The 14,411-nt window shown below is 42.4% G+C and overlaps 1 protein-coding gene across 1 annotated transcript in view; it reads right to left on the reverse strand.

Moving 5' to 3' along the window:
- Positions 1–5,404: 5,404 nt before the first annotated feature.
- The window catches only part of LOC141614158 (uncharacterized), a 39,101-nt gene continuing 30,094 nt past the window's right edge, over positions 5,405–14,411 (reverse strand). Inside the window, exon 6 of the mRNA XM_074432914.1 lies at positions 5,405–5,661. Within this exon, the coding sequence (XP_074289015.1) occupies positions 5,405–5,661 (257 nt within the window). The remainder of the gene's footprint in view (positions 5,662–14,411) is intronic.

The raw sequence follows: 14,411 nt of genomic DNA on the forward strand, positions 1-14,411 counted from the left end.
TTCCATGGGAATTAAACGTGTTCCTAAGTTGTAGTACTCTTTTATGGATCAGATTCATTCCCTTTTGTACTCTATACAACATCATCGTTTTGATATTTATATATTTTGTTTTTCATGTGGAATTGTGCGACAATTTTTGAACACCACAAAGTGAACTGAACGAACATTATATTTTTCAGTCCTTAATTGCCCACATGAGCTGATAACTCTGGCAATTATTTTGTGACGTTGGTTGATGGTGGGTTCAACGAGCCATAAGTCAACCGGTTGACCGACCAATCACGAGGCGATTTATACGGATATTTCGTAGGACACAATTGTGACATCGACGTGGAGTCCTAAATGTTTTATAACATTCGTTGCCCGGTCGTGGATAGGACTTCCATGGTGATCCTAAGAGTCGATTCTTTTAACTATCGACCGTCTCTTGAGACTAAGGCAGATTTTGGGTGACTTTGGTTTCTTTCTCACGGTCATCCGTAACAGGGGGCCAAGTAGATTTTTTCTGGGTCATTTCATGTTGTGCTTAGATCGGAAGGAGTTCGAGTTGAAGGAAATATTCGCCTCTATCGTGTACTCGATATTTCTCGGGGCCACTCGAGGAGTCAGAATCGAAATGCATGGCCATGCTCGGATACGGATTCGTTTTATCGGTTAAGTTACTCTCTAGTCGGGGAAACCACTCTTGATACGGATCGATTGTAAAATACGACCTTTGTGGATCCGGATCTGCAAATTGTTTTACATTGAGTGGGAGAAATTTTTAAATGAATATGAGAATCGGTTATCGCACATACACTTGTACGGACAAGTGGGAGTTTGTTGGAGCTTGTGTCCTCCGTTAGTGCGGATAACGTCATTGCACATACACTTGTACGGACAAGTGGGAGCTTGTTGGGGTTAGTGTCCTTAACAATTAGTGCAAGGACTTATAAACCTCTAAAAGGATCAAAGGGCATACTTTTGGTATTATTATCCGTTGATCCACGTTTATCAATAACGGTTGGCTTGCTAGATAAGTTTGACGTTATTGTCATTCTGATGGCGGTGATCAACGGTCCCTAAAAGTCACACCTATAGGATACGTTTGAGAGACGTGACAAGATGAAAATACGATCATGTAGATGCCAATTTTGACTAACCGGTTAGTCGAGTTATTTGACTAATATTTAGTCAAAACGTGATGTTGAGATATTATATTTAATACGGATTAAATATCATGGGCTAAGACGAATTAAGCGATTAATTCGTAAAATTGAATATAAGCGTTTTATATTTAATTAAATGTATATTGAATATAATTATACAATACTGTTTTTTCGGACATGTATTAATAATTCAACTAACTCGTATTATTAGTTGATGCCTTAATTTCCGATAACCGATAACAGTTTATAATGAAACCGCGTCATATACAATTAGCGAATTATGGACCGGACCACGAATTTAAGTGAAGAGGAAATGAAAAGCCCAAGAGGCTCCCTCTCACTCGGTTTGGCCGAGCCATCCAAAGACAAAAGGAGAGCTTCTCCTCTTGTCTAACCTAATTGATCATTTGCTAATCAAAATTAGGGTTTTGGGAATTGTGCCTCTCAGAACTCGGATCTCACATCCAACACAACTCACAAAAACTATCCTCTCGATATTGCAAAGGCAATTAGAGGATTTGATCTAGCACAAGGGCATATCTCGGACTATCTTGGGTGCATCGTTTAGGAGGAGGTCTAATTTGATCTCTCATTGCCTTATTGCACTAGGACCGAAGGTTATTTCTTATCTTTATCGATTCCTTGTTATTTTGTTTCATGACTAAAATTACATATGAATTTTGCGTTATAATCCTACAATTAAAGGGTAGTATACGGATATTAACCCACAAAGTATTTTTAATGCACTATGACTGCAGTGTCAACCGCCAGACCTGACACAAAGACGTAGACATTAATTAGACTAACTGTTCTGGTGTTTTTTTAGGATGCAATGATCTTTCATAATTGGATTAAAACTACCAAATGGACTGCTAAAATCATGAAACTTGGTCAGAAATTAGTTGAATGATTAAACTCTTAAAGAGTTTTTTGTGTTTTACCACCTATTGAATACAAAACTTTACAAGTTACCACCTATTGAGTTCATCTTTACTAATAACCACCTATTTTTGGAGATAATTTCACAATTCACACCTATTTTGCATTTTATTGACGGTCTTTCTTATTTATCGTCTCGTTTACGTTTTTATCTACTATCGGTTATATTCAAGGACCAAACTATCCCTTACCCCTTATTATTACACACACTCCCTCATACAACCTTTACAAATTAGACCTCCAGCCCCAATCTAATTGAAGGCGTCATTCACTACCAGGGTTCTTCAATTTGAGATGGCAACTTCCAGCATGCATGTTTTTCGGCCCTTTTTCTTATTTTCGTTTTCGTTTTTGTTTTCAATTTCTGGGAATGCAACAACAATTAGATTTGTTTGTTAATTGTTGAGCTTTATTTATCTTTCTTCACAAATTCTGGGTTTATGCTCAATTTTGGGTTATCCATGCTCTGAAATCAAGTATTTCTGGGTTATTGGAATCAATTTCTGGGTTTTTATGTTCTAAACTCAACAATTATTGGGTTATTCTCCTCAAATTTCTGGGTTCTTATGTTTCGAACTCAACAATATCTGGGTTGTGCAAGTTGAATGTCTTAGTTCAATAATTTCTGGTTTTTTACATCAATTTACACTCAATGTCAGATATAATGTCGTCATCAAGTGAAAGTAGTGCAATAGTGTTGGTGTTAGGAAGTGCGACTGTGGACTTTCGGCTGTCCTCAAATACCTAGATTTGATTTATAGGGTTCTAATGAAAATTTAAGAGAGATTGTAAATCAAAATTGGATGAGGAGAAATTAGGTGACTTGCGTTTAATGAGTAAGAAGATGGGGAGTGTGTAATAATAAGGGGCAGGGGTAGTTTGGTCCTTGAATATAACCGATAGTAGATAAAAACGTAAACGATACGATAAATAAGAAAGAACGTCAATAAAATGCAAAATAGGTGTGAATTGTGAAATTATCTTCAAAAATAGGTGGTTATTAGTAAAGATGGACTCAATAGGTGGTAACTTGTAAAGTTTTGTACTTAATAGGTGGTAAAACACAAAAAACTCTTAAACTAAATTTGATTAAAAATTTATGAATTTTAAGGCACTCTAAGTATTTTTGGTTGATTAAATGAGACTGTCTGACAGAAGGAATAAGTCAATTTTGACACAGGAGTATTGTTTGAGACTGAACAAGGACCAATGGATAGAAATTATCAACCCAAATCCCACAGAATACTCACAGAGAAGTAAGGTAATAATTTACACAACTTAAAATGGAATTTATAACAGCCAGGCACAGATAAAAACCAATTAAAGCCAACAGCAAAGCCAAACAATCCACAATCTGAGCACATGATTGAATGAACCTCACTAACAGACTTTGTTCAACACCTATAGATTAAGCACAAGATGTTAACATGCTTGACTCTTAACTACAGACTAAGCATAAGTTATAGAGATTTAAAATTGAGAGAAAACTCAGGTTTAATATTCATTAAAAGCTGCATCAATGCAGTTGGGGGAGAGGTCCTTATATAGGCCTCCTGCTTGGAAATCTGTTACAACTTTAACCTAGAAATCTCATCCAAGGGCAAGGATTAGTTCTTAGGACAAAAAAAGTGACGGAAATATTTTTCAATGATGACAAAATGATTTAAAGGAACAATGCAATAAAACAACAGACATTCTGCACTGATAGTGACATTCTGCTTCCTAGCTGCTGTGTTGCCTTGGCTGGGAGTATAAGTACGAATGGTTTCAGTTGGTGCCTTGACTTTGGTTCTTAGGTGATATCTGAAATATGGAAAGACAAGCAAAAGCACCCCAACATCGGCTCCTTCTTTGTTTAGCCAGAAATGGTAATATACTTTATGCTTTATGTCCCTTTCAGCAACTTGACTTTCAGTTTGATTTTCTCTCCATTTCAGTGTGAATTAGGCCTGGCTCCTTAGGGTTTTTAGGAACTTAGTTGATCAAGTTTTCAGCTGTTGGTTGAGCTTGTACTAGTACTTGTGTCCTCCAAAAACAGGCCTGACAGTGGTTGTTAACAGGGTAGTGTTCCTAGGCTTGTTGCCTGCTTCCTGATAAGCATTGACCTGGTTCCTGGCTTCTGCTGCAGCCTCCCCTGGGTTAATCCAGACCAGATTCATGAAATTTTAGCATTTGTTCAGCTCTGACCTTTGAGGGACCTTAGTATGCTTCATGTACCTTTCATTGGCCTTTTCAATCTAGTTCTTGACTTATTCATGAAGTTTTAGCATTTGTTCAGCTCCGGCCTTGCATCAAAGTTCATTTCTCCTCTTGGAATGCTGGATAAGTCCAAGGTCATGAGTGGATTAACCCCATAGACTATCTCAAATAGGCTATGACCAGTTGCTTAAGATGGTGCCCTATTGAATGCATACTCAGCTTGTGACAGTTTCAAATCCCAATCCCTCAACGACTTGCTGACTATGCATCTCAGTATCCTTCCCAATGTCTTGTTGGTGACTTCAGTTTCGGCATCAGTTTGAGGATGGTGAGATGTACTGAACAACAACTTTGTTTTCAGAAGCCTCCATAGGGTTTTCCAAAAATAGCTCATGAATTTGGTGTCTCTATCAGACACTATAGTTTTCGGTACCCCATGAAGCCTCACAATTTCCTGTAAATAGAGCTCAACAACACTGGCAGAATCCTCAGTCTTCTTGCATGACACAAAAAGAGCCATCTTACTAAATCTATCAACAACTACCATCACAGAATCCTTGCCCTTCTGAGTCCTGGGTAAGGCAACAATAAAATCCATGCTTACATCTTCCCATGGCTTATCAGGCACTGGTAGAGGAATATATGGACCAGTCTGGAAAGACCTCTTGGCTTGTTGATAGACTGAATACCTTATGAGAATGACTTGGACATCTCCTATCATTCTAGGCCAATAGAATTGATCCTGAAGGATGTCTAATGTTTTTTGGACCCCAAAGTGACCTCTCAAGCCTCTTGAGTGAACTTCCCGTATCAGCAGATTCCTGTAGGAACCTCTTGGCACACACATCTTGTTACCCTGGACCAAGAATGCTTCCTGCAAGAGATACTTGCTCCCTGGGGTTTTCTGTCCCTCAGTTTGAGTTACCCATTCTTCTGAGAAATCAGGATCTTCCTTGTACATCTCTTTCATAAATTCAAACCCAAGGACCTTATTTCCAATGAATGACAGTAAGGAGTTCCTCCTTGATAATACATCTGCCCCTATATTTTTTTTCCCTCGTATTTGTTGAAAAAGTGAATGACTGCAAGAACTCCACCTACTTAGCATGGCTGTGACTCTATTTGTGTTGACCATTGATATATTTCAGTGCCTCATGGTCTGAATGCAACACAAATGGTTTAGGCATCAGATAATGGTTCCAATGCATCAGGGCTTTGATGATAGCATAAAACTCCTTATCATAGGCAGAGTATTTCGGTTTAGTTCCATTTAGCTTTTCACTAAAATAGGCTACAGGCTTCTGAGCCTGAATCAAAACTACTTCAATGCCAATTCCACTGGTATCACACTCCACTTCAAATAGCTGATCAAAATCTAGCAGTTTCAGGATTGGGTCTCACACATTAACTTCTTAATTCTTTCAAAGGACTGCTGAGCATTATTGTGGACAGCGGGCCGCCCACGGAGGCGCTTGGTGAGAAACGAAACAAGCGTTTGCATTTTGTATGGAGTCGCCACCAATTTTTATGGGAAATTGGAACCGTTCGAATACCTCATGTCATGTCAAGACATAAAGTAGTGACATGAACACTAAGCAATCGTTACCCTTAGCATTCTATGTCTAGAATGACTCTCGTGGATGCCAATGAACACGGGTGCTCACGGAGATCTGGAGTAAGGGGTGAGGGTACGTATTAGGAAGCTCTTTTGATCGAACACCTAATCCCGCCCGCCTCGATAGCGGCCTCTACTAATGATTAGGGAAGTTATTCGTACTTGATACATCGTCGGCTATATGCATGCAATGCAACATCCAAGTTTTAATCCTAACATGTGAGAATTTAACTAAGTCGGTTGACACACGTAATTAGCATACAATTGGGTCGAAGTAGGATTTAATGCTCAATTACATGTGAAAGCATACAAACAATAAAAGAAATACAATAATCATGAGCTATAATAATGAAAATTACAATAATTACATTGGAATAGGCGATTTATGTCGAAAATACCTTTAAAACGGATGATTTGAGAAAACAAAAGAATAAAAAAAATTACGAACAGAACAGAAGGTGATAATACGGATAATAGTTAGTTAATACGTAAGCTAAACAAACTAGGTCAAAGCAAAAACGGAGTTCGAGGGGACGAACTCACCAGAACAAAGCAAAGCAGAGCTGCGTCTTTTGAATAGGCGCAGCAGACGCCGCGTCGTCTGCTCCTTGGCTCGGGTTCTGGCTGTGAAGCCGTAATTGCAAGCCGTTAATGTCGATTGGTGATTTTAATGATGGATTCAATTATTTTACTCGGATGGAAGTGATTAACAGGTTATTTAACACATGAATAGGTCATAAAAACAATAAAACATGAACGAGACTGATGCAAACGGATTAATTACATGACGGAATAATGATAGAAGTGATAAATATTAATGAGTCCTCTATTGAAATCAATTAACTAACATTAGATATGATGGATTAATGACGATTATGCGATGAATATGACAAAAGACGGATTAAACTATATCAAGGACGAATTCCAGAAACCCAATATGAACAAATTGAATCTCTACAATCCGGAATTGAATTCAAAGACGAAAACCCGCAAATATGGATTATAAGGGATTTAAGTCGGATTTATGACAAATTAAAACATATTAATGAATGATGATTATAACATATATGGAATTATTATGATACTACGACGAAGAATTAACAGACGAACAAGCAAAAGAAAGATTTGAATACGAATTACAGAGGACAAACGAAGAAGAAAGGAAGCAGGAACTGCGGCAGCCTCACAAAGAGGCGCAGCAGTTGCTGCGTCCTTTCTCGATGGTTATCTACTGGAAATACGCAAAACAGGTTTTAACAAAAGGTTTTAGAAATCGATTTTAACGGTATTTTCGACATAAACCTTACAATTGATGATACGAAAAGTAAAATACAATAAATAAATAAGGATTATACACCCTCAGACTTACATGTTGACGAAACGAGAAGGACTAAGATATCGATTAGTGAATGCTCGACGCGAATGCAAAGAGAGTGCCCTCGTAAGAGGAAAACGATTGATTAATTAAGTTGATTGAGTGTAGTTGGTCAAATTGGTCGGTCATGCAACGGAGAGGCTGGTACCCGGAAAGATCCGAGCTTACGTGGTCGAAAGTTCAAGCACGTAGGCGCCAATAAGTAAGAACAAAGTCTAGAATGCAAAGGGAGAAAAGAAGGGCGGACACTCGCGTGAGAAATATGAGGAGCGAAGGCTCCTATTTATACTAATCACGTGAAGGAATTAGGGTTTCGGAGACTCTTTGGAAGTGAATCTCGGAAAGATATGAAAAAGATACGTGAAACATGCAGAAAAGGGCCTGGGAAGAGGCGCAGCAGCCACTGCGTCTCTTGGAAGAGGCGCAGCGCCTGCTTGCGTCTGTTCCCGGAGGTTTCCTCTGCTTTGAAGAAAGATTTCGCGTTTGAGTTATGGTAGGACGGAAATAATTCGACTTCCTTAATATCTTATATGAATATTACGGGATATTATTTGCCAAAAGATAAAATTTATGAAATATGGAATAGAAATATCCGGAACATTCCAAACATTCGACTCGGATTTAACAGTTATCGAAAATGGAGACGGTTTTTGACCCGGACTCAATGTACTCTAATTATCGCCAAAAACGACCGTATCGGCACGTAGATGACAACTAAGAGGTAGACATTAATATTTGAGCAATCACTTGACGATAATCTTACGAACTGTCACAAATCGTTCCGCGTATCAAACATGCGGCCCAATCATCACCGGGTGGTTTGCGGGAGGTGCAGAAATGAGGTATCTACAGAGCCCCCACTTTGACTGAGGCTTGGACAAGGCGAAAGTCAAAGTATAGCCATCAGGTCAATCGAAGATTACAACCTGGACGACTATGGCGACGCGAGGCGGCTCAAGGGGTCTGAGCCAAGGACCTGTCGTCGGGAACATTTTAGAGTCTGTCGACTATCGGGGAGGGTCGTTTAAAGTCCATTAGACTACGTAAGGAGGCTCGCCAGCCATAAGAAGAGACCATACCTGAGACTTCTTTCTCGAGATGCTTCCGGAGTTGCGTAGGAGCTAAGGTTTGAGCATGGGAGCTAAGGGTAAGACCTAAAGGATATATAAGGATTGTGCTAGGGTGTGGGAACCTAAAGGAAAGCATCGACGGGAAGGAGGTCTAAAATAAGTTCAACTTAAGGGGTAAACCGGAGGTCGGGCATAGGAACTCTATCGGTTTGGGAATCTGAAGGCTTATGAACCTAAAAAGGATTGGGATCCTATAGTTAAAAAAGTCCTAATTTCGGGTCTACGAACCTAAGAAAGAAGGCTTTGGGTTTGGGAACTTCTGGAGAACGACACCCTTGTCGAACTCCGCGGGGAAACACGAAATATTGAAAGTAGCAGGACACGGCTGGGAACTGCTGGAGGGAAAACTATTTTGGATAATCTTCGTAAAAAAAAATATTGAGTAGCAGGACACGGCTGGGAACTGCTGGAGGGAAAACTATTTTGGATAATCTTCGGGAAAATATTGAATAGCAGGACGCGGCTGGGAACTGCTGGAGGGAAAAATCTGCTCAGGTAGATGTCAATCCTCACGTCTTGAGAGAGACAGTGCGTCCGCTTACTCTCGCTGGAGACATAGTGAATATGCGTCGAATTTTGTAAATGAGTAAATGCTCGTTGCGATAAGCAAAATGAGTCTTGGAAGGAGTAAGCAGTCTGCTGCTGGCTTGGAAATGCGAGTCGGAACGAAAGAAAATCGTCGGACGGACCAAAAGGAGTAAAATAACATCGGGGAAGAGGCGCACCAAATATGGGCCCACGAATAACGAACTTATAACGAATTTTTGAAAATCCGTATGGAGGGAACCAAAGGAAGAGGCGCAGCAAGAGCTGCGTCTCTTGGAAGAGGCGCAGCGCTTGCTGCGTCTTTTCCCCAATTTGGCTTTCCTGCGTAAAAACGCGAAAATCACAGGGATTGTTTCATTTGCATTCGAAACACAAATAACTCGTTTCTCTCTCAAATCTTCACCATTTCCGCCAAGGTTTGATTCAAAAGCTTGATTTAAACATGACTAATCGAGGTATGTGTCTTAATCTTGTATTAATCTTCTGCATTTGTTGAATTTTGAGCCGCGAACTTTAGGGTTTTCGACCCTTTTGATCGAAAATTTGGGGCTTTTCCCCCAAATGGATTTGCCTTGCCAAATTGATGTTAGAAATGGATAGTAGGTGATGTTAGGAACATAACCATGTATTTGTTTCGAATTTTCATCAAGTGTTGAGCCTTTGAGTGAAAGCTTGAGACGGTTTTACAGCTAAACCGTAAATTGCTTCGAAAATAGCCTTAGGTTTGCCCATTTGCGATGAAATTTGATATTTGGGATCCTTGAATGATGGGTAAACTTCCTACCATCTCGGAATTTTGGTTTGTGACAACTTTTTCAGGACACTTTTCTAGGGCATAATCGTCGTTATAGCGAAATGCTGCTGAATTTTCGACTCGAACTTGGAACTAGGCTTCGAACTGGACTTGACTTGACCCAATTTATCACATGAGTGATCGGGTTGATGGGAACGTGGCCAAATATGGCAAGGAAAGAGCGATTTCAGGGCTTTGAAGGCTCGAAAACTCTTTAACAAAGACTTGTCGTCGTGTGACGCGGCCTGAATTTGCTTTAACGTTGCAGGTGATGAGGCTTCTATTTCTGGGAGAGCTCCCATGGAGATAGATGCCGCTGCTGTTGAGGAGGCATTAGAGCAGGCCTTCACCGCTGCGGTGATGGCTGCTGAGTTTCACGAGGAGGAGGCCGTCGAGGAGGAGGAGGCTCCGAGACGAGCCAACGTCGGGCGAGGAGGTCGTCGGCTGAGGGGAGCTCCTGCATGGGCTGAGACCTGGGAGAGTAGGCACCTCGTGTGGGCTGCAGAGGGTCACTTGTCCTACAGGACGGTGAAGAGCTTGGTAAATAGGAATTCACTAACTCAATACCCATCCTCTTTCATTCTTTGTCCAAATTTTCTTTCAAATTTCATTCAAAACTTAAGATAGCTTTTGTTTCAAATCATAATAGGAGGCCGGGAGCATCAGGTCGTTCTCGGGTTACACGACGGCGATGGAGCACTACGAGCGGATGTCGGCGGAGGAGAGGGCCATGATCGAGCGTGGAGCGTTCGGTCCTCTGGTTCAGGTCTGGAGGGATATCGTGAAGAGGAAGTTGCGGGCTAACCTTAGCCTGGTCCGCGCTTTCTTGGATCGATTCTGGGATACGACTTCCACGTTTCACATGCCTTTTGGTGAGGTGGGAGTCACTTTGGAGGATTACGGCATGATCTCTGCTCTGCCGTGTGGGACCGAGGAGATGGTGTGGCCGGAGACTGCCATGAGGGCGGACTCGGCCGAGGCGAGGAGGTTGATCGGCTGGAACTTGTCGCCGAAGGTCACTGATCTTGGGTTTGGTACCCGTTCTTACGTTCGAGACTACTTTGCGGGAAGACCCCGGCGCCGGTGACGATTGATGGGAGGGGAGACAGCTCCTCCTCCTCCTGTCTGGTGACAGCGAGAGGGGCTCGTCGTGGCTTTGGTGGTTTCGTCTCTTCGATTTACCTCGGAGACAAGGGCGAGAGGCTATCGACGAAGCTTCTTCCCTTTCTTGCCGACTGAGTTCCCTAGGGCGCCGGGACCGGGTCACTTCTTTTGGTTTTGCCGTCCTCATCCGCTTTATGAGGGCCATGGTTCGTCCGGAGTTGATGGAGAAGGGGACTTCTCCTGTGTCTTTGTCGGACTGGACTACTGTTGGAGGTATGAACCTTTAGACCAAAGTAAATTCCTTTCTTTATCAAACCACAAAAGATCGTTGCTGATTATTCTGTTTTACAGGCGTGGGTGTACTCTTACTTCCCGAGTCTCGCGCCCAAGAGGACAGAGCCGCTGGAGAGGGCCTATCCTGTGGTGAGGGATTGGGTGATGTGCCGGACGAAGAGCAAGCGTTCTTCTCACAATGTCTACCGACGGGACGTGAATGCCCTTCAGCTGAGCAGCGTGAGTATCCCATTCGTGTTTATTTATACTTCTTATACTTTGCCTTTAATTGATCATAGGAATGATCTTTGCCTTATCTTGCCACAGTGGGTGCCCAGACCTTGGGCGGAGTATCTTTGGAGCGCCTCCTTTTGTCGCCGAGGTCCTTCGACCTAGGAGCCCGAGCCGGCCGCTTTGTTGAGGACGTCGATGGGTCCTGTGTGGTACTTGGGCGAGCGGTTGGCTCGTCAGTGCTCTCGGGACGCGTTGACGGTTCCCGTCGATCCTCCCAGGACGATGTTTAGGGAGCCTTCTGAGGCTGAGAGGGAGGCGGACTTGGCTGGTGCCAGTGGCGACGACCTTCTTCTCCTTGGCGAGGACTACTCGGCGTTCCTTTATGGGAGGTTGGCGTACTGGCCGGTAGTGGTGAGTATCTTTTACTTTTTTCCTGATTTGATTTTGAGAATTGCGACGAAAGATCATCGATTAACGAGAGCTATTTGTCCTTGTAGGAGGTCGAGGCGGCGGGCATCGAGCCCCCAGAGTACCCCGAGACCCTCGAGTACACTGACGCGACCGGGAGGACGACGATCTCCGAGCTGCGTGACTTTAACGTAGCTGTGACGGATGCTGGCCTAGGCGACTGGCAGCATCTGATTCGGACGGTGAGCCTCTAACTTGTATAACTTTCGTGTAGGAACACATTTGATTGAATTTGTTCAATTTGTTGAGAATTGCTTTTGATAATGCAGGTCGCGCCGTCCCGGCTCGTGGCACTATGGAGGGTGGCCAACCGGCTGCGAGCTACTGCCATTGAGGCACTCGTCGGTGGTCGAGGTCGCCAGGTATGAACCTTACGCCTATTTCTCTTTTGATTTTTGATTTTGCTTGAATTGATTGACATGAGCCAATTTGTTCTCTTGTTCTGAGGTGACCGTGAGCTGAAGCGAGAGTTGACCCAGTCTCGGGAGGAGACCGCTCGCGTGTTGAGGGAGCTCGAGGTTCGGGATGCCGAGATCGCTGCTGTTGTGGCGAGAGTTGCCGAGTTGGAGGGCGCCCAGCAGTAGTCTTGTGTAGTTTTGTAGACTTGTACATTTGGACATCTGATTTTGAACATTTTTGGATTTTGTTTGGGGCGCAAGCCCCCAGTTTGCTTGGACTTTTGGACTTTGTTCGAGGCGCAAGCCCCCAGTTTGCTTTGTACATTTGCTCTGTTTGGTGTATATACGATGGCCTGAGTGCCTTTGCTGCTGGGTTGTGTAGCTTGTATCTGCAGGTTAGTTCTTGAACAGGTTTGGTAGACAACGGTTTACGCCGTCATGCTGCCGAAATTTACATAGAAATCACGCAAAACATACATTTTATATACATATGGCCTTAAGTAGCGCAAAATGAGACTCAAAAGAAAAGCACAAAAATGCAAAAAATTTGCCGGAAATGACCGGACGGTAGGGAGGGTTACCCCCTAAAAAAAAAGAAAAAAGAGAAATCTATAAGTTTAGAAAATGAAATTAAATAATAGAGATCAATATACACAAGCTAAAATTAAAGTGAAAATTATGTTTAAAATGAAATATGCGAATGTGATATAATGGCAGAAATGTCGATGTTGCCTTGAAATGCGTGCCCGCGAATCTAGGAAGCCTGAAACATGGTAAACTTCTCGTATTTACCAAAATAAAACCCCGCAGGAATAGGAAATCATGCGTTATAGAATTAGGAAAGATCCAACGCGGAAATCACAAAAGTGAGACTGGGGAAGAGGTGCAGCATGAGCTGCGTCCCTTTGAAGAGGCGCGAAAGAAAGCCGCGCTGTTCCCAAGCTGGTCCGTTCTGGCGGATTTTTGGAAACAGCAATTAGTATAAATAGAAGCGTCGACGGAGCTTTAATTCACATAAATCTTCCGTCTCTTCTTCGTCTATTCACATAAAACTCCCAAAATAAATCTTCAAGAGAAAAAATTGTCATCATGAATACTTTGGAGATCCGCTTGAAGGAATGGACCAATGAATTTTCAAATATGGAGAAGCATGACATGGGTGCTTATAATCTTGGGTCTTTGTTGAGCTTGAAACTCATTAAGGTTGTAAAACCGTTCTTGGATGCTTGCCTTGACTATTGGGACCCGAATTATCATGTTTTCGCATTCCCAGAAGGTGACATTTGCCCATTTCTGAAGAAATTGCTATTGGTGGGTGGGACCCCGAACATTTACCTGCCATTCCGTCCACTTCACAAGGGTATAAGAGCAAATTCAGAGACTTGCTTGGACTGACTAGACTCGAGGTGGACCGTTTAGTTACCCCGAAAGGCGTGAGAATGTTAGACTTTGTAGACCGATTCATCAACAGGGCCGACCCTACTTTTTCTCATGTTGCCAGGAGGAGGGCATTTGGCTTTTGTTTGCTGCACGTGTATGTCTTCCAAGGACACGTTGATGAAGATTTGAGAGGTGATCCCCGTCTTTTGGGTCTTATTGAGCAAATGGAGTTGCGCAGGAGCCCAGCTTGCTTATGCTTAGGGGAGATTATTTTGGGTTTGGATAATAGGAAATCCAACCGCGATTTGCCGTTCTTGGGTAGTCCCGTCATTTTGCAGGTAAAAGACATCTTTTTTTGTTTTCGTTTTTTTCTCTTTTGTTTTCGTTTTTTTTTTTTTTCCTTTTTTTTTTTTTTTTTTTTTTTTTTTTTTTTTTTTTTTTTTTTTTTTTTTTTTTTTTGATGTCTAATGCCTGCTCTTGGTAGGTTTGGCTTATGGAACGGCTCCGATTGATCGAGCCCCCAGTTCATGCACTTTCCTATCATGCTCGTTCGATTGCGATGAGGACGCGGTTGTACATGGTGGACTTTACCCGGGTCTGTGACTATTGGAAGAACAAGCTGAAGAATGATGATGGTCCGTTGATTAGGTGGGTTGTACCGTGGTGGCACCTCAAGTCATCACATCCTTTGGAGTATCTTCTTTGGATCCCACTAGGTCCGTGCGCATTCCGGGATTGGAGTTTATGGTATGCATCTTTCCGGAAGACGATGAGGCAAGTTGGGCTGAAGCGAGATCCCTAGGCTTGAT

The sequence above is a fragment of the Silene latifolia genome, chromosome 11, assembly GCF_048544455.1.
Source record: "Silene latifolia isolate original U9 population chromosome 11, ASM4854445v1, whole genome shotgun sequence".
NCBI lineage: Eukaryota > Viridiplantae > Streptophyta > Magnoliopsida > Caryophyllales > Caryophyllaceae > Silene > Silene latifolia.